Genomic DNA, 26,226 nt, shown 5'->3' on the forward strand with positions numbered 1-26,226 from the left:
CCTATATGTGGAACTGTGGTGCCAAGGACACAGCGGGTCCCAAACAAATGGTGACTAATAGTTACATCTAACGATAACTGGTCCTGACAAGATCCTCGGGAACTGTGTCCGCGCTCTGGGGTCCGGGGAGGGTCATTTTTCCTGCCGGAACCGTTCTCCCTGGGCCGGGTCCCCGCCCGGAACTGCAAAGCCGCAGGCCAAGGGCCGGAAGCGCGCGTTCCCACGGCGCTGAGAGTCCGTGCGGAGGGAGGGAGCGCGAGCTTCGCAGCGGAGGAGGGCGAAGATGGCGGCGTTCTCCGGTGCGTCTTTGGAGCGCGGGCTGGTGCGGGCGGCTCGATCCACGCCAGGGCTTTCGGGCAGCTGGCGGGAGTCTTTGGTGTGGGGGTCGACAGGGGCTTCGCGGTGCAGGAGGGAGCTGTCCACGGCGGTGCCCTTGATCCGCGCGCTGCGCGGACACAAGGGGTGTCCCGGAGGCCGGCTCTGCGCGCTCAGGGTTGCGGTTAACGTCTGTTGTGCGGGCCCTGGCCTCCTCGGGCCTCCCCGGGCCACCCCATGCTGTTTTTCCTCTACGGGTCTGCATATGGCCGTCCCGCAGGGACCCGCAGCTGCTCAGACGGTGCGGCGGCGGCTTGTGGCCATAACAGTTCTCCGCTCCCAGGCCCCCTGCCTGTCGGACGTGGCAGTGGTGCCCGGGAACATTTTTCAGCTCCCTCGCGCCTGAGAACAGTGGCTTGGCTTGGCCAGGCCGACCGGCCGCAGGGCGTGGGGAGGGCTCCTTTGGGAAAATGACTCTACTGGCTCCGTTCAATTTTTTTCAGGCCCTTCTGAAAAATAAATGTCCCAGACAGAAACCTGAAATGCTGTCATTTCAACACCAATGTTAAATAGTATTGAGGCTAGGAGGGAAAGCGTTTTCATTCTCATACATAGTAGCCTAGCATAAATTTTGAAAAGCAGTCACTTACTTGCTGTATGATATCTCCTCTATTTCAAACAGGAATTTGAGGTAGCATGTGTAACCTAACAGTTGTTTCTTTTACCTCTTTAGCATCATCGGTTTATACATTTTAAGAAGCTACAGTAAGCCTTTCATACACTTAAACATGGTAGTTACATAGCAGTAAGTGTATCGAATTAGGCCTACTATTTTTTAATGTTCTTAGTCTCTTAAGATGACTTCAAGTGTTACTGTACTTTTTCAGCTTTCGCATATACGAACATTAGTAATTCCACATCTTTAGCCATGAGTCAGGATTTCTGATTGTTGTAGTTGCATCTCATAATAGGAGGCAAGGGGAAATTTATTCACTGCTAGCTAATTTTTCCCCCAAGCCCTCTCTCCTTAAGCAAGATTTTAGAGCCAAGGTGTGTAGAGCATTTAGTTCCAGGTTGTCATTTTATAGGTTCACGTGGGTAAGGGCTTGAAGAGTCTGTGAAGTAAAGACAGATGTAGAATTAAAGAACTTGGCTGTTCCTATTTTTTCCATAAGTGTTAGAAACATTATATTTAAAGAAAACATAGTTTCAGAGCAAACATGCAGAGAACATGACCAGGATGGAACAAGAAGTCAGGTTTGCTGAAAGCAGTCTGTGGTTGCTGCTCACGATTCAACAGTTTCACAGGCTGCTTCGGCCTGCAGTGTGCAGCCTGTTGAAGACCATCTCTGGGTTCCAGCAGTTTGCTTTTTAAGGAGAGAGAATCAGCCAGAATCTAATAAGGACCATTTTTAGAAAGTCACCTTGATATGCAGCTTTAAATCTTGATTAGTTTTTCTATTTGTGCATTTTTCTGGGGAGATTTAGAGTTAGGAGAACCTTTCTTTTTGAAAAAGATTTTTAGCCCTGGCTGGTGTGGCCCAGTGGATTGAGTGCAGGCCTGTGAACCAAAGGGTGGCCAGTTCCCAGTGACATTCCCAATTACCCAAGATTTTACCACTGTTCCTTTATTTTCCATTAACCAGAGTTTTGATTATGGCTCCAATAAATGTGATGGGAAAATGAAAATAAAAAATAAATAAATGTGGGCTCTCTAGGCACATGAATTTCCCATCATCTCTAGATGAAACAGCCAAGATGCTGATCTAGAGCCCGCTCTCTAACTCTGGCAGGTTTTTCATTTGTCACAGGGACACTGGCAGTCACTGTGTGCTAAGTGACAGTGATGTGCCAGATGAGTGACACATTATCTGTGACCTTCCTGTATCCCCTAAGAGCCCTGTTTTGTGAGGAAAGAACAGGTTGATAGTTTGCTCAAGGTGACATTGCTTGTGAGAGCTTGGACTTGAACTCAGGCCTTTCTCTAAAACTTCCACCCTTTCAGCAGTTCCAGCTCAGGAGGTGCTGTGTAATTGAGCTATGCTTCAAAGCCTTTTCACTGTTCCTACAAACAATAATTTTAAGAGCAGTATGATTTCAGTTTAGTACATGTGTTTTTAAAGTTAATTTTTATTTTCAGAGATGGGTGTTATGCCTGAAATTGCACAGGCCGTGGAGGAGATGGATTGGCTGTAAGTGTCCAAAGCTTAAATGTATCTGCAGCAACAATGCTTCATACTTTAAACAGTTGTCTAAAATATCATCAGGTATTTTGGGGGATAGCTGGCTAAATTTTTCTTGTGATTCTCTAACTTATAGAATGTTTTCTTTTCCAACTTTGATATATTTCTAGCTGAAAAAGGGTGGTAGTATTTACCAAGTAAAATTCTCACTTAAGATTATAGTTTAATATGCCTTAATTATGTTAGGTGATTTTTTTTTTTTTTTTGCTAACTGAAATTTTTCAAAATATGGTTCTTTTAGTCTCCCAACTGATATCCAAGCAGAGTCCATCCCATTGATCCTGGGAGGTGGCGATGTGCTGATGGTACGTTTGGGTGCGGGGAGCCGCGTGGGAGCCGGGGATGCACACTTCCGGGGATGACTGTGTACCACCGTAGGGGCTCCGTGGGCTTAGAAGTGATGTTTTCACCAAATTAATCACATTTATGTGCATAGATTTTGGATACAGGTACTGTATTCAAATATAGGTAGAAGCTGTGGGGAAAACAAAGGTGAATAAGATGCAGTTTTGCCCTTGAAACGCTTAAACCCTGCAGCACAGGAACATGTGCACACAGATAATTGTAAAGAGAGAGTGTGGCACCCGGGTAAGGGATGCAAAGTACTGCAGGGTTCCAGGGGGGCTACGGACCCTTCTGGAGGAGGGGGTTACAAGGGACTCTCCCTGAGGAAGTAGATTTTGGACAAGGGAGGGTGAAAAAGGGATGATTTCCAGGTAGAGAGTTCATCCCTGGAAACAGTGAAGAGGAGAATGCAGGTTTGATCCTGGGGTTGTTCAATTAAATGGAAGCATAAAATGTGTGTCTGGTGGGGTAGAACGCAAGGTGAGGTGCTAGATACATGGTGACTCAGATGTGGGTTCTTCCTTGAGTCCTGGAAAGGGGTGGGTATTTGCTGGCACGGAGATCATTGGAAATTTCAAGTACAGATGCGTTAAGTGCAGTTAGAATTGTGTTTTTATGAAGACCAATTTGGTGGTAGCTTGTATAGTTCTGAGGGCTTAGCTACTTTTACGATACTTTTGTAACCTTGGTTAGAACGATAAAGTCTTAGGTTGAGTAGTAGCAATGGGGGAAGAAAGGGGAGACCAGATTTTTCAGGGAATGGGAAAGAAGTGGCAAGATCGGCAGCAGTTGCAGTTGACTGAGCAACCTGAGTGATCTGGGCTCACTGTCAAAGTAAAGCTAGCCAGTGGTGAAGATTTCTAGGTACCATTAGTTAATTTGACTTCTTTAATTGACAACTGAATTTGTAAAATCACCTTTTTTCCCCATTTAGGCTGCAGAAACAGGAAGTGGAAAAACTGGTGTAAGTAATAAACTTAAATTGACTTACTTTGTGAAAGTTGTATTTTAAAGCAACTTTGAAGAGTAGTTTTGACTGTGAAGTGTTTAATAAAACAACCTCCTCCAGAATGTGACAAATTGATTGCTTGCCACTGAGAGTGATGTTTTTATTGCCAGCTAATTCTGAACTTCTGTGAGAGTGTGCCTTTAAGGATATAAACTCCTCTTGCAGAAACAGTTCATTATCTCCAGTATTTACAGTCACTTCTGAGATTCAGTGCAGTGGCTCACATAACAAAGAGATTGCAAATAGGGATCAATCTCCCATCAGCCTAGACGAGATAAACAGTTTGTCAGCCTGGGTGGTATATTCTCTCTTTCCTTCACGTTCATTCATCAGGTTTCTGTTCTTTTGCGGGATGTGAGCTACCTCCACTTATTGTCATTCAGTCAGCTGTCTTGTGAATCTTACTGGTATTTTGGGTTTGGGCAAATAAAATTAGAGTGATCTGAAATACGGGTAATTATTCACTGTGTGTGCATAACTTTTGTGGTGTGTGTTGGTTGTGACGTTGGCATTCACGTCTGGATGCTGGTGCAGAGAGCTGTCGTGTCTTTGGCAGGCGTTCAGCATTCCAGTTATCCAGATCGTGTACGAGACTCTGAAAGACCAGCAGGAAGGCAAAAAAGGAAAAACGACGATTAAAACGGGTGCTTCAGGTACTTCTGGGTGTTAACATTTTTCTTTCGTATAAATTAGCAGCTCTTACCACTGGCACGTACAGATGTGAGGTTTGGGTGTGGGTTGTTGTTGCCAGTGTCCGGGGGTGGCATTAGCGTGGGGCGCACGGGAAACAGGGACGCCAGGTGTCCTTCAGAGCTTAGGTGACAGTGAACGAGCATCCCTCGGAGTGCTACTAGCGCTCGTGGGAAAATGCTGGAGTTGGGAAACTACGTGTAGTTGCTCTAATGTTTTTATTAACTTGATACCTTTCATTTAGTTATGTTAATATTTTTAGCTTGGTGTCTTTTTGTGCCCAATATTAAGTTAGCACAATGTTTATAAAGGTATAAGGAAGGATTTTTACAAATAATTGATGGAATAAAAACTAATGGTGATGGGAAATATTCCTTTCACAGGGAAAAGAGGCACGTTTCTCCCTTTAAGATAAGAAAGGAGGAGCTCAGGAAGTTGAACTGTAAAGTGTAAATTTTAAAGTCAGTTTATTTTCAATTCTGTCTGCATGGAAAGCATTCCTTTACTAGGGTTTTTGGTCCAGTCTTTACTGTGAACAATCCTCCCCCAGGTTCTTCATCTTTAAATTATGTTACTTTGGATAAATAGTTTCTGAATCCATTCTGTCTTGAGTAATCAATGGTTCTGTTATATTTTAACACAATTTATTCCGTATTTAAGTCACTTTTGTTTCATAAGACTAAGTAGGATTGCAACAAAATTACAAGCTTAAGTGGAGTCAGTGTGGCACGTCAGCACCTCCTTCGAGCCCCAGAGGGGAGACCTCCTTCTCTCAGAGTGGGGGGAACGGAATCGACCTCCTTCTCGGCAGAGTGGGAGCGGCAGTGCGACACACTCGGTGGAGTGAACTCACTTGTGAGTGAGTGGTGAGATAGATAGTGGGTGTGGACTGTTGAGACCATGGGCCTGTTCAGAAGCGATTTCAAAATTTGTAACAATTCTAAACCATCAGTAGTGAGAGATGGTTATAAAAGGGAATGCTTTCCGAGAGGAAGCAGAATGGTAATAGTTCCAAAAGGCGTGTTCTATGAGGAACAAAGAACTGGGTATTTACACATGGAGACACAAGTAAAAGAGATCATTGTTAAATCACTGGAAGAATCTGGGGAGAAAATAATTGTTCCATAAAAAGTAGGACCAGGACTAATTAGAAATAGTGTAGATAAAGGTTTCTGTTTAACTTCTGAGCAGCTAGACTGAGCCAGCAGTGGAAGAGAGAACCTCAAGAGAAAGTTCTTCATGTTCAGAGTGTTTAAGCAGATGCTAGATACCATTTGACTGGAAGTTGAGAGAAGGTTTCTACCTTGGGTAGGAAATTGGGCCTGAAAACATGTCGAGTTCTCTATAGCTGTTATGATCCTTTGATTGTCCATGTACTGTTGACATGTTGTGACTTTCAGGAGGAAACATTTTGTGACTTTTGAATATGTTATTATTTAAGATGATGGGCTTTTTAAAAAACGATAAAATGATAATTAGATCTTGACGTGTTAGTCAGTTATTTTTATCATGTTTGAAGGCAGCTTGCGTGGTTGCCAGAACTTGACTGTCTCGGAGCCCTCACAGCCATGGTGAAGGTCAGCGCCGCCTGTGCAGGGCGCACCGCAGGGAGATGGGTACCTGCAGCCTGCTGCTGTCTTCCATTTCGGTGTTGCAGCTCATGAAAACAGCCACACTTGTGCTTGTACATTTCAGAGAATGTCAGATTGAACCCAGAGGAATTGTTATATGAGATATAAAATGTATGATTTAGTTTGATACAGTGCTTTGAATTTCATACATCCGTTGGCAACCGTTCTTTCTTTAATTTGTTTAGTGCTCAACAAGTGGCAGATGAACCCGTACGACAGAGGATCTGCTTTTGGTAAGTGGATAGATTTTAGCAACTCATGTATAATTCAGGGGCTTGTTTTTAATAATACCTGAGAATATCAAGGAAATAATGAAAAAGAATAGTAAGTGAAGACTTAATTTACTAAATTCTAGAACGCAGTCACTCCAGTTTCACAGTTTAGTAGGACATAGGAATAGACGGTCAATGGAATATAATGGAAATAGATCCCAATATGTATGAAATGTTAATATGTGGAAAAAAGGCTACATTTCAGTGGGAAAAAGGACCATTCATTAAGGGTTTCAGCACAATTGATGATCCATCTGGAGTAACATGAAGTTGATGCTAAATCAATTTCATCTCACGTCCAAAAACAAATTCTTTATGTATTTAGGACTTAAATATATACGTACGTATACTACATGAACAATTTAGGGGTGGGGAAGTTCTCCTAATCCAAATAGGAAAGTCAGAAATTGTAAAAGAAAAGATGCAGAATATGAAAAGACAGTAAATATGGAGAGAATACTGAAATGTTGATGAAAGGAAGTCCTTGTAAACTGTTACGGACTGTTGTGTAGCTGCCTGTTTCTGTTAAGGAAGAGACAGACACGCAACCGGTGATGGAAGCGGGCAGAGAATGTGAATGGGCCGTTCACTGCAGGGCCAGCCCAGATGGCAGTAAGCGTGCGAGATCAACTCACAGGGTGTAGGGAAATGACAGTTACAATGAGATGCCATTTTGTGCCCGTCTGACTGACATGAATCCAAGAGGGTGATAACCGACAGGAATTACTGCCGTTTTGGGAAGCAGTTTGGCATCACCATGGGAATGAGAAAGTAGATACGATTCCAGGAGGTCTGACCCTTCGCAGTGAACGTGGCAGCACAGAGGGTCCACACACAGAGCTTTTTGGTGGCGCGTTGTTTACAAGGGACACTGCCGGTGAAGCAAAGCCTGTTGCTGAGAATGGGTAACAAAGACGAGGGTGTTATGAAACCTTCACAGAAAGTGAGCCAGCACTCTGAGTTGTGAGTGATGAAGTCAGAGGGATCGTCACAAGGGGCTGTTGGGAAGAGCAGGGTGCTGGGAACTGTGGCGTGGGCGTGAGGGCTCAGGACGAAAACAGCCGGACCAGCAGAAAACCCCAGACTGCTGCTCTCCACCGTGTGATTCGAAGTAAACTGTATCTCCGTATACATGCATGCTGAATTTTAAATGTAAACATTTTAAGGATTTGCCATTGCTAAAGAACTTTTTAAAAAGTTAAGAGTTTTATATAATGTAGTGTCCTTTGAGTAAGAATTTATACTTTGAGTAAGTAATTGAATTTCTGGTAAGTGAAGTGAAATGTGTGATGACGTGCTGTTTGAAGAAGTTCATTCTACAGTCAGTTGCTGGGTATGAGTGGCAAGCCTGAACCAGGACAGAAGTTACCGTTTCTTTGTGCTACAGACAAAAGTTAATTTGCTTAAAGCCATTAAAGCACCAGTAAGCACTGACTGTGCTGTGTATCAGAGTTGTAATATTATTAAACAGCAGCTACCGGTTTGCTTGTTTGTGCTTGTTCCTGCTCTCCATTCGTGGTGTCTGGGTCCTGGGGCTGGGCGCAGGCCAGACGCAGTTCCCGTCTTCCTTTGAGAGCAGTGTTTGCTCAGGCCCTGATTGAAGCGTAAAGTGAGAGCAGCGAGGATTTCAGAGTGGGTGCTGCGTCCTCCATGAGTGTCCGTTTCTGTGAAGAACTCAGATGGTGGGAGTCTATAAATACGTTGGTGTTGGTGATGCCGCCACCGTCAATGCCAGTCAGGTGCTGTTCTGAGTCCTTTCTGGACTCGTTGCAGTAAAACCTTGCCCTAGTGAAGAGATGACCATAGAAATGGGTCCCTGGCATGGCTGAGGCCCTCCGGGGGTGGGGGGGTGAATAGGGGACTTTGTCCCAGGGAAGGTTTTGCTGTCACTCAGGAATCAGCCTTGCTATCAGGAAGGTCGCAGCTAGTGAAGGAACTGGTGACACTGAATGAAGGCTGCGTTGGAGTGCGTGGTTTCTGACCCGGACTGCCGTGTCCTTCTCTGTTTCTCTCCCGTGCAGCCATCGGGTCCGACGGCCTTTGCTGCCAGAGCAGGGAGGTGAAGGAGTGGCACGGATGCAGGGCCACTAAAGGACTCACAAAAGGTACTGACCTCCGTCTGTACACGAGTGAACTTGTGACCCGATGTTCTGGTAAATGAGCTTCCTTGATGTAGCCTTTTGTCAAGGGTCTGAACAGATTTTTGATGTCACAAGACCTAAACTCTTCATCTGGATCGTACCAACTGTAATTCAGAAACGATGGGACAGCGGTGTGTGGTCAGTGTGCCTCGGGTGTGGTCTGAGTGGACCCTAACACATCCCGCTCTTGCAGGGAAGCACTACTACGAGGTGTCCTGCCACGACCAGGGGCTGTGCCGGGTTGGGTGGTCTTCCATGCAGGCCTCCTTAGATCTCGGTAAGTGTTTCCAGAGCAAATGGGCTTTATTAGTTTATACTCGTGCACTGTTAGCGTTTAGTATCATGGGGAACAAAATAATCAACTCGGCCATACAGAGTGTGTATTTTAGAGACATGGAAATCATATTTATCTGTACCTCAGCCTGTTCCAAAAGAGATTTGAAGTACCAGAAAACGTGTGGCAGCGTGAAATCAGGATGCGTAGGTGAAGATTAGGAGTCGGAAGTGAGAGAAAAGTTCGTGTGTGTGAACACATACCACACAGTGCTGCATAGATGCTTTAAGTTACTATAAGTCTATAGACCTTGTTTATAGGGCTTTTAATACTATGTTTACTCTCACCACATAAGTAAAAGAATTTTTAAAATCTAGGTACTGACAAGTTTGGATTTGGCTTTGGAGGAACAGGAAAGAAATCCCATAATAAACAGTTTGATAATTATGGAGAGGTAAGTTGTTTAATTGACTTAATTGTGGCGTTAGTAAGTTTTCTTGCGTGCTTACTCAGTCACTCATGACATGACTGAAGGTATAGAAGTGATTCTCAGATTCAAGTGGGCAAAAGTAGGTTAATAGTAATAAGCGACACAAGAATAAACTTTCACGTACTCACAACTGTGAACCTACTTTTGCCCACCCCTGTGTTATCCACTGGTACTTTGGACTTGGACTTCAGTGAAGGAATGATGAAATTTAGCCCCTCCAAAATACATTATTTGGCCCTCTGTTTTTACCCCATTTTGATGTTGGCTTTGACTTTAATACATGTTACTCTCTTTTCTTATTCTCAATCATGGTAATTGAAATATACCTGTTCTGGTGAGTCCAAAGTCATGTGGATTCTGAGACACCTGTCGGACGTTTTTACTGTTCTGTGTGCAAGGCTGGAGCTGGCGTTTTCAACTACTTCGTCAGCTTCCAGGAAGTGTGTTGGTTGAACGACTAACACTTCTGATGCAGGTGTATTTGAACTTCTAACATTACTTAAGGATCTGCATTTTATTAACAGCACTTGACTTGCTGGTTTTCTAGGAATTCACTATGCATGACACCATTGGGTGTTACCTGGATATAGATAAAGGACATGTCAAATTCTCCAAAAATGGTAAGCTTTCTGTGGATTGTCTTGTCAGAGAAGGTATATCGGTGGTTTTTAATTCTCTCACCCTCTTCTTCAGTTCTCTCTCCCTCCCGCTCCGCCTTTTTTTGAACAAATACTTGCTGAGTGTCTGTTTTGTGCCAGGCACCCTGGTAGGTGCTAGAGATTCAGCAAAAAACGGAGTAGACGAAACATCGACTTTTGGGGGGCTTCCCTGCTGGTGGGAAGAGCCCAGCAGATACCTAGTGTGTCAGCTGGGAACAGGTGCACGGGAGGAGCATGTGCACCAGGGTAAGGGGTGGAGAGCGACGGTGGTCTGGGGGTGTGCGCTAGTGCATACAGGGCGGCCGAGAGGGCTCCTCGCCCGAGCCGACACTGCAGAGAAATCTGAATGAGCTGGGTGGTGGGCCGAGCAGGTATGTTGGAACAGTGTTTCAGGAAGGGGGAGAGGTGAATGCGAAGGTCCTGAGATGAAAGCGTGCTGGGGGATCGGAGGGACGTGGGGAGGCCGTTGGGTCTGGAGCGCACGAGCGTGGGGGAGGTGGTACTGCCGGGCCATCTGGGCCTTCTTGGTCACGACACAGATGTGTTATTTTGAGTGAGATTGGAAGCCATTAGGGTTCTGAGTAGAGAATTTGCATTGTCTGGCTTTTGTTAACAGTATCCTTATAGCTGCTGTGTTGAAAACAGACTGGTGGGTGGGGGGCGGGGGCAGTATCAGGGAGCCAGTTGGATGATAGGAGTTCTCCTGGGGACTTACTGAGTTTGAGATACTCACCATGTAAATGGTGAAATCAGGTAAGTAAAGGTACAGCTGCAGGGCTGAGGAGGGCGGCCCATCCGCCCGTGGCAGCACGTGGGAAAGCCTGTGTGCAGGCCGGTGGCAGGCTGATGGCGAGCACGTGCAAGTTTCGGCTGCTTTAGCCTACTTCCTGTTTTTAAAGGAAAAGACCTTGGTCTGGCATTTGAAATACCACCACATTTGAAGAACCAAGCCCTCTTTCCTGCCTGCGTGTTGAAGGTGAGAATCCAGGCAGAAGTTTTGCTGTGCTCATAGCTACTTTGATGTGCATTGTTGTGTATTGGCTGGTTTGCCATTAGATTAAGCAATTTCATTTTCTCCTTTATTCCATGCTAGAATGCTGAACTAAAATTTAACTTTGGTGAAGAAGAATTTAAGTTTCCACCAAAAGACGGTTTTGTAGCTCTTTCCAAGGCGCCAGACAGTTATGTCGTCAAATCGCAGCACACAGGTAACGCCGCTGGGGGTGGGTGCAGGTGAAGCTCCAGCCGGTAGGGCCCCTCCTGGTGAGTGAGTAGTGCAGAGTCTCCTTGCTGCGGTAGGCCCACATCTTTGTTTAAACGTCAGTGAAAGTCAATTCAAAACCTGATTCATGAACTCTCAGGTATTTGGTTTCTGTCTGGGCGTTTTGGGGATGCGATAGTGATGATATTTAGCATTTATAACACGTGCATGTTAAGTGCCACAGCACTGGTTCAGTGCACAAAGATTATGTAAGCCTCACTAAACCCTGTTAGGTAGGACTCCTCCCATTTCACAGACAAAGAACTCAAGGAGCAGGGAGTTGAAGCAACCTGCCCAGGGTCACAGAACAAGTAACGGGTAGGCCTGAATTGCAGCCCAAGCAGTCCGGCTCCAGAGATCAGACTCTTCCCCCAGGCGCTGTGTAACCCGAGTTATTCGAAGTGCATTTCGTAACTCACGTCATCACAGCACTCACTGCAGACAGATTTAAAGAAACCCTAGTTCATTTGAGGAATCCTGGCCGTCGTGCATTTTGTTAGACTGTCTCCTACACTTTTTGAAAACAGTTATTTACAGTTTCGATATTGTAATATTTGCACACATGTTTCACAGACAGCAGTACCTTGGGGTGTAATTAGAATGCGCCCCGATCTTTTTCACCCTCTCAAGGCAGCGCCCAGGTGGCCCAGACCAAGTTCCTGCCCAACGCGCCCAAGGCCCTCATCGTCGAGCCCTCCCGAGAGCTGGCCGAGCAGACACTGAACAACGTCAAACAGTTTAAGAAGTACATCGACAACCCGAAGTTAAGGTAAAGCTTCCGCTTGTGCTGAGACGCCCGCCGCCTTTAAGGTGTGAGGTGTTTGGGAAGGAGAGTGGGGTTGCGACAACGAGGAGGAAATTCCGTGTGTGTGTGTGTGCACACACACGGAGGCATGAGAGTTTACTTAACTTTGACATCCAGTAGCAGTTAGTTTCTATATAAAACCGCCTATGTGGTAAGTTTGATTTAAAAGAAAAGAAAATTTGAGTTTTTTTTCTGTGTCCCTCACATGAAGAGTCATGGTTTGCAAAACTGTCAGAGTAAAAATTAGTTTTTTAAACAGAGCATGTCATGCACTATTAAATTTGTCACTTCATCCGCATAGAAAAGAAATGGCTCCCTTTGTACCACTGGCCCCTGTCTCATTAGAGGGCTCTTGCCGCCGTGAGTTCAGGGATCTCCTGGAACTTCCTGCTCCGGAGGATCCCGTTTGGTTCGGGGAAGGCCATGTCACATAAGTGAATCTCTCTGTCGGCTGATTCGCCACTTGATTTTTGTTCATTTTACTTTGAACTGCTTTCTTACTGAAACACGAGTCACGCTGTACCACTCGCCTTGTCGAGTGTACGGTTCCGAGGAAGCCACGGCGCTGGGCCGCGCCGGCAGCCGTCACCGCTGTCTGAGCTCAGGGACTTCGACTGATGGGCGTTGTGCCGGCCCGTCTTTCTGAGACTGATCTTTCTTAGGAGTAAAATTTATCCCGGGATAAGTGACATTTAATACAGCTTTTTAGGTAAACAAATTTCTGATTTCATTTTCAGGATCGATGCATGTTACCAGTGCAGCAACTCTAATAACAGTGGTGTGTGAAGTCTTAGTCTAGGGGTCAGGGATGGAACAGAGAGAATCGGTCTCTACTGCCATCTGATGACATGTGGGGGCGTGGGGACCGTGGCTGTGGGGGTAGGGAGGACAACAAACTCATGCGGCGGCGTGCCCTGCGGCTGCGATGGGGAAGGTCGCTCTAGGAGCACACGACCAGGGCCTCTGTTTAGTTATAGGAAACTCGGAGCTCTTCGTGAGAGTGTTTTTGGAAGAATGTAAAATGCTAATACGCATTGATTTTTGTATGTAATTATGTGCAAAAATTAGTATGCCTATGGACAAAGGCTGGGAGGGAACATAAAAGTGAAGTCAGTTTGTTAAGATGGTAAATTGTGGGGCACTTACTTTGGTATTCAGTGCAAATGAGCCTTTCCTCTGAAAGCTCCAGCTCGGAGGCTCCAGCCTCCAGCCTCCGCTCCAGGCTCGGAGGCAGCTCAAGCCGGAGGCTCTGGGGATGAGGGCAGGCGTTCTGTGTGCCCCCTGCTTCCACACGCGGCTCGCTTCCCCACACTTCAGCACCTGCAGGGTTGTTTCCGAGTCGCTTACTTTAATTTTCACCGAGAAGAAGCGGATGCAAATCACACAGTAAAGCTCGCTTCATATCTCCCCACACTACTGTTCTGGCGTTTGTTTCAGGGAGCTTCTCATCATCGGAGGTGTCGCGGCTCGGGATCAGCTGTCCGTCTTAGACAATGGGGTGAGTGGCACTGTGCATTTTGAGAAAGTAACGTACTGGGGGGTTGTTGGGCAGTGTAGCTGTGCTTCAAGAGAAATCAAGAGATGCTGAAACTAAAACACAGTAGGAAAGGTATGTATTTGTTCAAAGACATCTTGCAGGTATGCCTTTTCTTTCCCAAAAGTATTCAGAACAGTAGTCTCTTCAAAACCCCTCATGCAGAATACCAGCAGAAGTCAGTTGTTTACCTTTTGACCACCAAAGGATATCATCACTCGAATTGTGTCGTTTCGTTTTTGAAAGGGAGGTTGAATAATTGAAGAAGAAGCAACTGGAATTTAGACACGGAGAGAGAGTGGATTGCAGAGAAGGGTAGCAGTTTTGGCAGAGATCCCTGGGGTGGGTGCAGGGTGGTAGGGGGTGGTTCCGGTAGGCGATGGTGAGTTCAGGGGCACGGAGGGGGAAGTCTCACAGGCTGTGCTTAGCCTTGCATTTATGAAGGGCAGAGTGAAGACTGATCTTTGTTAGTTGGGGAGAAGTTTGAGAAATTCTTAACTGTACTCATCAAGTCTGTGAAGCTGAGTGTGCGTAGAAGCTTATAAAAGATTCTGTATGTGTGAAGTGACTTCTTTCTTTCAGATCTCTCTTCCACTGCCTTCTCCGCTTTGTCATTCAGTGTAAAACACCCCTTACCTGGTCATCCAGGGCAAATGTGTCCTCCTCCCTCCTGTTACACTGGTGTCCCTCAAACGAAGTTTTAAGTTGAATGTCAGATTTGCCCCGGTATGGCCTATTAGGAGTACGGTACTTAAACTACTCTAACAGAGTGATAAATACCGCTTTAATACGTTCTTACTGGGTTATATTTTAGTGCTCATAAGAAGTAATATATTCATTCCCAATCTTGGTTCTTTAACCATAAATCCATTCTCTTCATAAGTTACTAAATTTCTTAACTCATATTTTCAGCTACAGAGCTTTTAGGGAATTAGCTCTGCTTTCATCAGTCACGTCTAAAGTTTGGGGTTGGCCTAAAGCTGATAGCAGAGTCAAGGCAATATGGTCACGTAGCTTTCTTGGTGGGATTCAACTTCATTCTACGTACGGGACCTAATACAGTCTTCTGTTCATTTCCCCTCACCATCTCTACTCCTGTTACCTTCCAGCACTCTCTGGCTCGGCCTTAGCCCTCTGTTGTCTCACGCTGTGGCAGAAGTCAGCTCTGGAGCGAGAGTGGAACTGTTTAATTCTTAAAGTCTTTAAAGTTGCGGAGCTATGCGGTACGCGCAGTTGAGGGCTGGTGGAATGGTTGGCATCAGTATACCAGTCATATCCATGGGTCTCAAGCTTTTTCAGTTGAACTGCGTTACCTTTTTTCCTGTTTAAACCTGAGCGACCTGTGCCTGTTTTCATGCCAGCCCCACCTGCTGAAATTCTGTGTGAGAAAATTCCCACGGGGTGTGGGAATCCGGGCTGCAGAGGTGTGCACGGAGGATCACAGTGGTGGCGTGTGCGCTGCTCTGCACGGCCCTGTCACCGTGTGCGGCCCCGTCACTGTGTGCGGCCCCATCACCATGTGCGGCCCCGTCACCATGTGCGGCCCCGTCACCGTGCACGGCACGGAGCAGGTTCTTCGTGCATCAAACAGGTTTTGTCTTCGTTTCTGCAGACAGTGTTCCCTGGGTTCTCCTGTTTGAACTAAGACTTGCGTACAGTTATCCGTACAAATGGAGCAATTCCTTCAGAAATGTCTGTTGTGCTTTTCATGGGAATACGGATGCCTTTAATGGATCGACTTGCAAGTTCATTCAGCGCAGTATTCCACTTTCCAAAGGCTGGGGCGGGGAAGGAATGAGGCTGGAGGAATAAATTTGTCAGGGAGGGTTACCTCTTAGTCTGAGGAGAGAAAGCAAGTACAAGAACAGAAGTGATTTTTCGTGCTTATCAATAAAGAGTGCAAGTTTCAACTTGTCTAGTTTATTGAATGATTTTTTTATATAATACTTTGTTTGTGTTTACATGCATACATTCACAAATACACTTTACAAACACTTAACCTTTATTGACTGCTTTCCAGAAACGCCCAGGCACGCCCTGAACGCCCCTTCCATTTTCTGAGTCAGTCTCACGATAGCTGCCGAGAGGGTGCTCTTCCCCGTGTTCACAGATCGCATGCGGCCTCGTGAGATGCTGCAGCTCCTGGGCGGAGCCTGCCTCAGAGCCCACGGTCCTAATGACTACTACCCTGTGGGCTCGAGTACAGGACGCACGGGGGCAGGAGAATGGGAACTGTGGTTAGTTGTGTGGGCATGCTGTAATCGTACTGTGCTCGGTATTATTCTCTGTGTATATTTAAAAATTTTTGTACCAAAAAGTTAACTAAAACTTGTTATTATTTGAATTAGACCTTGTCTCACATTCAAATCCCAGTTTAGGTATTACTTCTTGTACATCTAAATGCCTTTGACTTTCGTATCCTCAACTTCAGTTTCTCATTTAAAGATAGGGGTAATAATGGTAGTATTTGACTTAGTGGAAACATGAAATGACACAGCACTTACAAGATGTCAGCACGGTGTCTGTTTATTTTACACGTTGGGCGGGCAGTAGTCACTGTCGCCAAACCCGCCCGTGTGCTGAAGCCCCCAGCACACCAGCATCTAGTGTTCGTGGGTCTTGTTTCACACCCCACAGTCATCTCGCAAAGTACAGGAGGTATGAGTTACTTCTTTCAAAAATGCGAAGGTTGGAGCTGGAAGACACAGCTCAGTAGTGGTGGAACCAGAATTTGAATTTCAGAGTTCCTATAAATTCATCTGATTTTTGCTTGAATCGTACAAATTTTATGTTAGACTGTATGCAACATTTAAGAATGTCAAACTCAGTTGGCCAGATTCTTCAGATTAATCTCAAATCAAACACAAGTGTGTTGATATACAGTATTTCTTTGTCGGTTGCTACTTTAAGGTGACATAACAGTTTCTCCAGTTTTCGTCAGGAGCTGTTTTTGCTGTTTTCCAGGTGGATATAGTAGTCGGCACCCCGGGAAGGCTGGATGACTTGGTGTCGACTGGAAAGCTGAACTTATCGCAAGTTAGATTCCTGGTCCTGGATGAGGCCGTAGGTTGAAATATAGTTACGCTTTGTTAAAGTGTTTGCTTTTCTTTTTGGAGATCAGTATGAAAAATGAATTAAAAATATACTTCAGTCATGATTCAGATACCTAAGTTACCAGTTTGGTATATTTCCTTCGCTCCTTATATTTATGTAAATATTATTTTATGTAGTTGAAATCAAGCTTTGAGTAATGTATCTACTTTTAATGTATTATATTTCATGTTATTATTTGTAAAAGACTTTTAAAGGCTGTCTAATGGTGTATTATATATACTTTATTGTTTATTTAGCTATGCTTGTTACTAAATATGTAGGTTTGTTTTTCTTTTAAAATAGTTATATTTGCACATAATTTTTTTTACACATTACAAATGATTTCCTTATAGTTGCAAAATATGAAGTGTATGAAAAGACATTAATAAGTTTGAGACATACTTCCAAATTATTTTCGAGATGGGTTGAAGTAATTTTTAGCACAGGCTTTTGTTGTTCTTCTCCATATTAAAATCATACACTTAAGGACATGTGGTAGGAGCTTTTGTATTTATTTTAGAATACTAAAGTATGGTTTCTGGATTTTTTATTGTCAACTTTTTCATATTTTAGTTATGGGATTTAAAGTTAAATTTATAATTTGTCTTTAAATCTTTAATAGAAAATAATCATTGAGAAAATACAGGGACATGTATCTATGAATTAGTTTCCATATCTTACATTTGTTTTTTAAAAAAAATATTTAGCTACTGATTTTAAAACCTACTCTTTTCTTCACTTCTTCTGCAGGATGGGCTTCTTTCTCAAGGGTACTCTGACTTCATAAACAGGATTCACAATCAGATTCCTCAGATTACCTCTGATGGAAAAAGACTTCAGGTAAAAAGCAACTGATCATCTTTAAGTGCGTGTAAATAATCATTATGTGTTAAAGTGTAACGTCTTGTCTTTGATTTACCTCTTATTTTAATGTTTTCTGATTAACTACTCTATAAACATTTTCTTTAGTACTTGATTAAATATAGTACACATGGAGGAAACAGTCTTAAAAGGTGCTTTTAGAAATAAAGAAGGGAATTTCAGGAAATTACTTATGTGTTATAGAAGACTTCAGTAAAATTCTTAGTGTTTTTTCCTACAGAGCATTTAGAGTTTATATTCCCAGCTATGAACACTATTTCCTGTTTGCAGAAAAAGTATCTTGAGCTATTGAAAAACAGTTGTTTCTTTAGTAATTATGACTTCAAATATTACTCTTATTTTTCTCATCCTTCTCTTAGGGAGAATTCCATAGGTAGAAGCTCTCAAGAGATAGAAGTCAGTATAGTTTAGATAACTGTAAATTTTTAGGTAAGTCTAAAACGTACAATTTTATGTCTTCAGGACCTTTTCATCTTAGTTTTTGTAGGACCCTGAGGAATAGATGTCATGATGTCTGTGGCAGTGAGGGGACTGCAGCTCAGAGAGGCCAGCCTGCCCAAGGTCAGCCCACTGGTGGCTGCTAGAGAGTGAGGCATTGACTTTGTTGTTAGATTACGGGCTGGCGCTTGGTGTGGCCCACATCGGTACTGTTGGTGGAATTATTATTATTATTATTATTATTATTATTATTATAAAATGAATGTTTGTCTAAACCTTGATTTTTCTCTTCATAGGTGATTGTTTGCTCTGCTACTTTGCATTCTTTTGATGTAAAGAAACTGTCTGAGAAGATAATGCATTTTCCCACGTGGGTTGATTTGAAAGGAGAAGATTCTGTTCCCGATACCGTGCACCATGTGGTTGTCCCAGTGAATCCCAAAGCCGACAGGCTCTGGGAAAGGCTCGGGAAAAGCCACATTAGAGTAAGTACTTCACAAGGGTGGTGTTTGCTTGGAGCAAAGCAGTCATACGCTAGCATGACCTGGGACTCCTAGTGACGCGCAGAACAGCCAACTGCTGTACCTGCGTCAAGAGAAGTCCAGCAGAAGTTTAGGGAAAGTTTAGGCCTTTAAGGCATGGAATAAGTTATGGACTCATCTTATTTTTCTCTTTATATAAAGTTGCTTTTGATACAGTTTTTATAATTAAATAGGGTTAAGTTGTATACGAGACCTGTCCAGAAAGTATCCAGCCACACACTGTGAAGAATAGAGACATTTACTGAAGAAGATACAAGATGTGAGAAACATTGTATATAGGACAGTGATGCCTTAGTCCCCTTCGAAGTGGGCACCTGGGGACTTCACACATTCTCCCAATCTTTATGAGCTGCCCCATTGTATTTTGCTGAATCTCATCAACAGTCTAAAATCTCTTCCCTTTCGAAGGTGATTTTAGTTTTGAGAAAAACCAGCAGTTGCAGGGTGCCACATCTGGGCTACAAGGGGCTGAGTCACCTGGGTGATTTGATGTTTCACCAAAAAAAAAAAACCTCTGCCTGAGACGTGATGCATGAGCAGGTGCATTGTTGTGATGAAGCTGCCAATCACCAGTTGCCCGTAGCAGCTCCCTTCTGAATCATCCAGTGGTTTACACAGAGAACGTTCAAGCTTAATTAAAGATCTGGCGCAGATTCACTGCTCTGCTTGCTCAGTCATTTTGAGTGCGATGGCCACACAGCACACGTGCTCACTCAACAGCGTCTACTGCACCCACTGATTAGTAGAGTGAAGTCGTCATTGTTCCTTGGTGGCCAGGTTACGGTGATGTTGCACAAACCATTCTCGTTATAGTAACAGTGGCTGGCCGTTTTCTGGACAGGCCTTGCGTATAATCTCTTGTCAGATACAGTGATTTCCATTTTTAGTATTTTAGCGTCTTCCTGGTGTGCATTATTTTCTAGGAGAATCAGCTGCTTGTGTCCATTGGGTCAGTTCACCCACTGTTACTAGATTGTCCTTTATGTAAGCGTGTGTGTAGTGAATACACACAATTGTAGAAACCGCTTCTGTATTTTACTACTACATTTAAAATTGGGCAGCCTTAGAGTTTTTCTGAATCTGAAGAACAGTTTTGCCCACAGATGATAAAGGTGTGTGTCTGAAATGCTGTCTAAAGGCAAATACAATTATTTAAAAAAGTGACACCTGTTCTGAACTGTGACTTAACCACGCCCCGCCCCTTTTATCTTTTCCCTTTGTAGACAGATGAAGTACATGCAAAAGATAACACAAGACCTGGAGCGAACAGTCCAGGTGAGTAAAAAACATGAACACAATGAGCTGAAGGACTTTGAAAACAAATTAGTTTGTTTATCCTGTCTACCCTCTTGAAGAACTTGAGGTTAACTATAAAAATAGAATAGGAAATCTGAAAATAAAAGCAACAAAAATAATAGAGACGTGGAATAATAAAGAAACTAAATGAGCAAATGGATTATCCTACTATTTCACCCTGTCTTACTAGTTCTTGTTCCTGTTGGTATTACTTGAATTGAAGCAGCGTTTTAAGGTGAGGTAAGCAGTAAGTCTGTGACTAGTAACGCGTGGTCATGACAGTGTTGGACTGAAACCCTGTTTCTTGCTGTCACTGTGCTGTTTAAGAGATGTGGTCCGAAGCCATTAAGGTCCTGAAGGGGGAGTATGCTGTCCGGGCAATCAAGGAGCACAAGATGGACCAAGCGATCATCTTCTGCAGAACCAAAATCGACTGTGACAACCTGGAGCAGTATTTCATGCAGCAGGGAGGAGGTAACGTCTCCTCACTTGAACCAGGTTGTGCCCGATCACTCCTCTACTAGGTCACTCGCGTTGACCATTCTAGGTGCGCACACAGAGTCTGAGGCGGTGACACCGCCATCGTGTGCGTGAGCGCCACTTCAGTCCTTTTCTGTGAGGTGGTCTCACTGCCGTGACTGCGAACCACAGTGTTTGAAGGCCCTTACGTCGTTTGGGAGAAGGGTGAAGTCATTGATTCACTTTATTTTTTAAATTTAACTTATTGGGGTGACATTAGTTAATAAGATGATACGTTTCAGGTGTACAGTTCTGTAATACTCCATCTGCGTGATGTGTGTTCAGTACCCCAAGTCGAGTCCCCTTCCATCACCATTTATCCCCCTTTACCTCTCCTACCTCCCCACCCCCTTTCCCTCTGGTTGTCACCCTGCGGTTGCTAAGTGAAGTAAGCCAGTCAGAGTAAGACAAGTACCATTTGATTGACTGGTGTGTGGAATCTAATGAACAAAATATAACAAACAAAACAGAAACAGACTCAGATCAGAGAGCGGGCCGACAGCGGTCGGGGGGCTGGGTGACCAAGGGAAACCTCACAGGTGCCGGTGAATGTTAACTTTTAGGTGTAGTCGTTAAGGAATAGAATGATGTCTTCTAAGTTCGGATACAAGGAAAGAGGGGAATGAGAGAAAATAGAACAGTTAGAAACTACAGAGTAAGGTAGCTGGTGAAGACCTGAATAGACGCACCAACTCTATAAAATACAGGGTCCGGCACCAGTAACGCCCCCCTTTTATTACAAAATCATGAGCATGTCATTCTGTAACAATATCACACTCAAGCACAGCATTTGACATTTTAGGTGAAACGTTCAAATTGAAACTATAAATTATTACTACCCTGCTGACCCCACTCATGCCTGCGCTGCTTTTCCCAGACCCTGTGGGCCTGTGGACAGAAGTCTGTGGAAAGGCACAGACTGCGGGACCGGGTGACAGCTCGCACTGTCTATGGGACACGTACCTGAAACCCGAGAACATGCAGAGATTGAAGGGAAAGGGGGTGAAAATGTACTTCTGTACACCAGCTCAAATACTAACTAATAGAAGCAGCTGTGGTCTAAACCTAGCTGGATTAGTAAGAGATTCAACAGACTTCAAGGCAAATATATTCCTAGGAAGAGAGAGGGTCTGCATATGATGACATACTGAGTCTTCAGTGATTCCGATGTTCTGCTCACACATCAGATACATAAACCATCAGGAATGCGGCCGACATAGTCACTGGCGAGGGAGGTGCGGGGGAAGCCGCGGTGAGATGCCACTGCGCACTCACTGCAATGAGCCGGTCGAAAACAGCCAAGTTTGGTGCGGGTGTAGAGCTGCCAGAGCGCTTGCCAGTGGCTGGTGAGATTGTAAAATGGGACAGCCACTTCGGTAAAGGTCTTACAGTGTTCTAATAGAAGTAAACATTGCTGCTTTAGAGCCTAGTAGCTCAACTCCTAAGTGTTTACCCAAGAAAAGTGAAACCTTATACCGACGAGGGATGTGTGCAGGAATGGTTGTAGCCGCTCTCCGAGTAGTGGCCCGACACCAAGACCACGCTCCGTGGCCAGCGGTAGGAGAGCGGCGGGGCAGCATCCGAAATACGTGGAAGGCTACGCTGGAAGGCTGCGCAGCCACGAGGAGGAGTGGCCTGCCGAGGGACCCGGCAGCCGTGGGTGGCTCTCAGACACGCTGAGGGGAAGGGTCACGCGAGGGTGCATGCTGTACTGACTCCATCCGTGGAAGCTCTGGAAGGGTCACACTAGTCTGTGATGGGAACAAACCAGAGCAGTGTTTGTCCGCAGGAGGGCGGGTGTGGGGAGTATTGGGGACGGGTGTTGTAGCACCCTTGTTTGGTGTCTTCGCAGGGCTTTGGGCTACGTCCGTGTTGTTGTCTTTTTGGGGCTTTGGGCTACGTCGGTGTATGTACTTGACAGCCTCACAGATGTGCACTTAGACTGTACATCTTTGTATGTACCTTTTACCCCAAGAGGAGAACAGCAGAACCTAAGCAAACCCTGCGCTCTGCGTAGTGACACCCGTGCCGAAGTGTGCGCTGACATCCACAGTTTACTCTGGGATGCGTTATAAAGATGAGTTACTGCGAGGACGGGGGCAGGCAGATACGGGGTGAAGCTGGCGTCAGATGGTAGAGTTCAGTGGAGACTCTGCAGCCACTCAGTGTCAGAATCCTTCCAGTCCTGCTGTCTGAAAATACAGAAACTGGAAAATACATAAATAAAAATTGGCGGATGTGCAAGGTCCCAGACAAATGCAGTTCTCATAGTGGGGTGGACGTTAGCACATCTCTGCCTACAATTGATGTACACGACGGAGAAAGAAAAGTGAAAGAATGGGAAATTTAAGCAATTTAAAAGTTTGAACACGGTCATGTAAAGAACATGTTGCATCATTCACCACAGTGGACAGTCATTAACTGTTCTGTGAGCCCTGGAAGCAGACTTGCTTGCTGGTTTCGGTTAGAGTGACTGTTTTGTAATAAGTGTTCCTTTCTGTCCACTTGAGTTCGGAGTGGAGGGTTTGGTTGTGTGGTTCGGAACACTGTTGATCAGTCAGTAATATCTTTTAGTTCCTCTCTCCTTCACTAAACATTCTGGTTGCTTCTGCTAAGAAACTAAGTTTCCAGAACCACTTCTAAAACTAAAATAACACAATATGTACCTGATTCTATGGTTTAAGAGAGGGAAGGAAGGGCCCCTCCCCAATCCCTAGACACCTCGACCAGGGCGTGGGAGTGTGCTGTATTTCCCTGAGCCTCCTGAATTCCGCAAGCAGTGAGACCTCACTGTGTGTGCCCTCGGAAGTTCTGGTGGGCTGTTCTGTCTCCTGCGTACGTAGTTTCCGTGTCTGCCATTTAGGTTGCTCTCTTCCAGGATGTCCTGTTTCCTTGAGTCCTGTCACTGGTAGTCTGCCTCTAAGGTGGCACCTCTCTGTCTTTCTAATCTGGGTTGGCCAGGAGACCAGATAACTGAGTTGCTCAAAACACCTTGAGGAGGGTAGGCTGTGGACGTGACCTTCAGTAAGGGCATGGACTTCATAATGCCTATTTGGGGTCTTTTAAGAATAACTTCTCTTCACTTTGTATGATATGAGTGAAGTTCTTGGAATCTACATGGATTTTCTTCCTATTACTGCGTTTTCATTAGCATACTGGTTTATTTACTCCTGCAGATTGGAAGGGTGATTGAAAATGTCCTTCAAAGCAAAATCCATCTGAATGGCCGTGGAGCCCATGTTAGTGGCACTTTGCCTTACTGCGTTAGCCGCGGTAGGTGGCAGGCTGCGCATAGACTTCCGCGGAATTCGATGGTGCTCTCGAACCTGACTTCCACTGTTTTTTTCAAAGATTTCAGATGTAATGTTTTCCAAGGTTAATTGGTTAATCTGCTTTTCACTAGGACCTGATAAAAAAGGACACCAGTTCTCATGTGTTTGTCTTCACGGTGACAGAAAGCCTCATGAGAGAAAGCAAAACTTGGAAAGATTTAAGGTATTGCTGTTTAGTTGTCTGCACTCCCTTAGTACTAAAGAGAGGAGCTGTGTCTGGTTTTAATTAGTCCCAGTTAATATTCATAATGCAATTCTTACCCTAGAAACTGCTGTGTCCTGTTCATGGCTGGGCTTAGTCAGCCTTAAGGTCAAATGGTAAATCACACAGTCATCCTCGGCACAGCCCTGCTGTAATGAGAATTTTCAATTTAAGAATGTTTTAGTTACATTCTTTCAGGTAGATATTTTTAGAAGCATTGTTAGGTAGTTAAACCATGTCTGTGGGTGTTTTTTAAAAAATAGTTTGTAGTAATGCCCATGTAGAATTTAAGTTTTCAATTATTTTAAGACAGGTGTCAAATTGCGGTTTTGTCTACGGCAATTATATTTTGTCTACCGCAAATATATTTGTGGTTTTTTGGAATTAAGTAGAGTTTGAATTTTGGGGGGCAGACCATCGCCACTGCCTTGGGTGCACACAGCACTTGAAGGGGTTAGAGCTTTGGGTGGAGGTGGGGGGTGGGGCTTGAGCCCTTCAAGACTCAAGGGCAGTAGCCTCCACCTGCAGGAATTCTCAGCATTGATTCCAGTGCGTAGTGCGTGCGCTCAGCCCCTCGTGTGAGAGGAGGCGAGGAGTCCCGGGCTGAGGAGCGTGGGGTGTGTTCTCACGCTCTGAACTGGCTCGATCGGACAGCCTCGTTTCAGGGCGGCGCCGCCCTTCTGTGCCCGGCATCCTGTCGGACCGAGCCCAGTGTGCCCTCCCCTCCACATCTCTGAACTTTGCTGTGCCTCGGGGCACAGACCCCACCGGAGGCTCAAGTGTTTGTCCTTGGTGAGCACCAGGGACTCTCTGTCCCTTCTCTTTAGGGTTTTGTCATCATAAGAACTGTAATATCAAGGAAAATGTCTAGTATTCTGAGTTTATTTAAGTGCAAGGGTAAAAATAAGGCTGTTTTCATAATTTGTTCTATCTTTGTTCATCCCTTAAATTACTGGTCAGGATTTCTGAGAATAAAGCCAAATTTTAGGGATGGTTTAATATTTTTGATGTAAGAAAAGAGAAAAGCAAAAATGAATCCAGTCATTGACTTATTCACATTTACTGTCATATTTAGTGAGTCATAACTTAGAAATTCAGTGAGAGTTGGCCCAGAGAATCATGAACGTGGACCTCTGATCTGATACTGACATATTAGTCGTTAGAGTTCTCAGGTCATGGAAAGACAGTGTTTGTGTTTACGTCTTAGTGTCCGCACCAACACACTCCTTTCTGTCCTCTCGGTTCCCTTTAGAAAGGCGACGTGCGGTTCTTGATCTGCACAGATGTAGCTGCCAGAGGAATCGACATCCATGGTGTTCCTTACGGTAAAAAGAAGCTTCCCATACCTGCAGATTGAGTTTTATGGAATTCAACGTAAGCCTAGTGTTCTTGAAATATTTAGTAACTGGTGGCAGTCGGTAACAGTTGGTCTCCTTCACAGTCATAAACGTCACCCTGCCTGACGAAAAGCAGAACTACGTCCACCGCATCGGCCGAGTGGGCAGGGCCGAGAGGTACAGCTGCGCTTCGCGTCCCCCCTTCTCATCCCGCTTCTCGGGCTCTTGTGCTTCGGGGGCAGAGTCTGACGGAGGCTTTTTAAATCTTTCAGGATGGGTCTGGCCATTTCCTTGGTGGCAACAGAGAAGGAGAAGGTAATCTTTTCGGTGTCGCATCCTCACATTCACTGTGTGCTTTGCCACTTCTTTTTTTTTTAGTTTTTATTTAGTTATTTTTCGAGTACAGTTTTCTGTTTATTTCTCCCATCCCAGCCCACCCCGCCCCCATGCACCCCACCTCCCTCCCATTTCCACCCCCCTTAGTTTTTGTCCATGTGTCCTTTATACCTGTTTCTCTAAATCCCTCCCATTTTTCCCCTTAAATTCCCTCCCCTCTGCTCGCTGTCCCCTTGTTCTCTATTTCAGTGTCTTTGTTTTTATTCTGCTTGCTTGTCTGTTTTGTTGTTTAGCTTCCTGTTAAAGGTGAGATCATATGGTTTTTGTCTTTCACCGCCTGGCCTATTTCACTCAGCATAATGCTCTCCAGTTCCACCCATGCTGTTGCAGAGGGTAGGAGCTCGCTCTTTCTCTCTGCTGCATAGAATTCCATTGCCACTTCTGATGTTCGAAGTAAAAGCCGCGGGGGTTTTCGTCGGCATGGAAACTGGTTGCATACAGACGACCAGTGAACTTTTTGTGGACTCTTTTTTTGTCTGTGTTCATTAAATGGACAAATAGGGTGGAGGTTACAGAGGAA

At 44.8% G+C, this 26,226-nt stretch overlaps 1 protein-coding gene across 1 annotated transcript in view; it reads left to right on the top strand.

Moving 5' to 3' along the window:
* Positions 1–203: 203 nt before the first annotated feature.
* The window catches only part of DDX1 (DEAD-box helicase 1), a 28,136-nt gene continuing 2,113 nt past the window's right edge, over positions 204–26,226 (top strand). Inside the window, exons 1-23 of the mRNA XM_037151756.2 lie at positions 204–299; positions 2,456–2,507; positions 2,800–2,863; positions 3,838–3,867; positions 4,469–4,565; positions 6,419–6,466; positions 8,527–8,610; positions 8,840–8,923; positions 9,298–9,374; positions 9,958–10,030; positions 10,969–11,045; positions 11,163–11,277; positions 11,961–12,099; positions 13,573–13,633; positions 16,634–16,732; positions 17,513–17,602; positions 18,379–18,567; positions 19,848–19,899; positions 20,248–20,394; positions 23,843–23,934; positions 25,226–25,298; positions 25,415–25,487; positions 25,583–25,625. Coding sequence (XP_037007651.1) covers positions 284–299; positions 2,456–2,507; positions 2,800–2,863; positions 3,838–3,867; positions 4,469–4,565; positions 6,419–6,466; positions 8,527–8,610; positions 8,840–8,923; positions 9,298–9,374; positions 9,958–10,030; positions 10,969–11,045; positions 11,163–11,277; positions 11,961–12,099; positions 13,573–13,633; positions 16,634–16,732; positions 17,513–17,602; positions 18,379–18,567; positions 19,848–19,899; positions 20,248–20,394; positions 23,843–23,934; positions 25,226–25,298; positions 25,415–25,487; positions 25,583–25,625 — 1,875 coding nt within the window. The 5' untranslated portion in view covers positions 204–283. The remainder of the gene's footprint in view (positions 300–2,455; positions 2,508–2,799; positions 2,864–3,837; positions 3,868–4,468; positions 4,566–6,418; positions 6,467–8,526; positions 8,611–8,839; positions 8,924–9,297; positions 9,375–9,957; positions 10,031–10,968; positions 11,046–11,162; positions 11,278–11,960; positions 12,100–13,572; positions 13,634–16,633; positions 16,733–17,512; positions 17,603–18,378; positions 18,568–19,847; positions 19,900–20,247; positions 20,395–23,842; positions 23,935–25,225; positions 25,299–25,414; positions 25,488–25,582; positions 25,626–26,226) is intronic.

The sequence above is a fragment of the Artibeus jamaicensis genome, unplaced genomic scaffold (genome assembly GCF_021234435.1).
Source record: "Artibeus jamaicensis isolate MK-2021 breed Jamaican fruit bat unplaced genomic scaffold, CSHL_Jam_final contig_465, whole genome shotgun sequence".
NCBI lineage: Eukaryota > Metazoa > Chordata > Mammalia > Chiroptera > Phyllostomidae > Artibeus > Artibeus jamaicensis.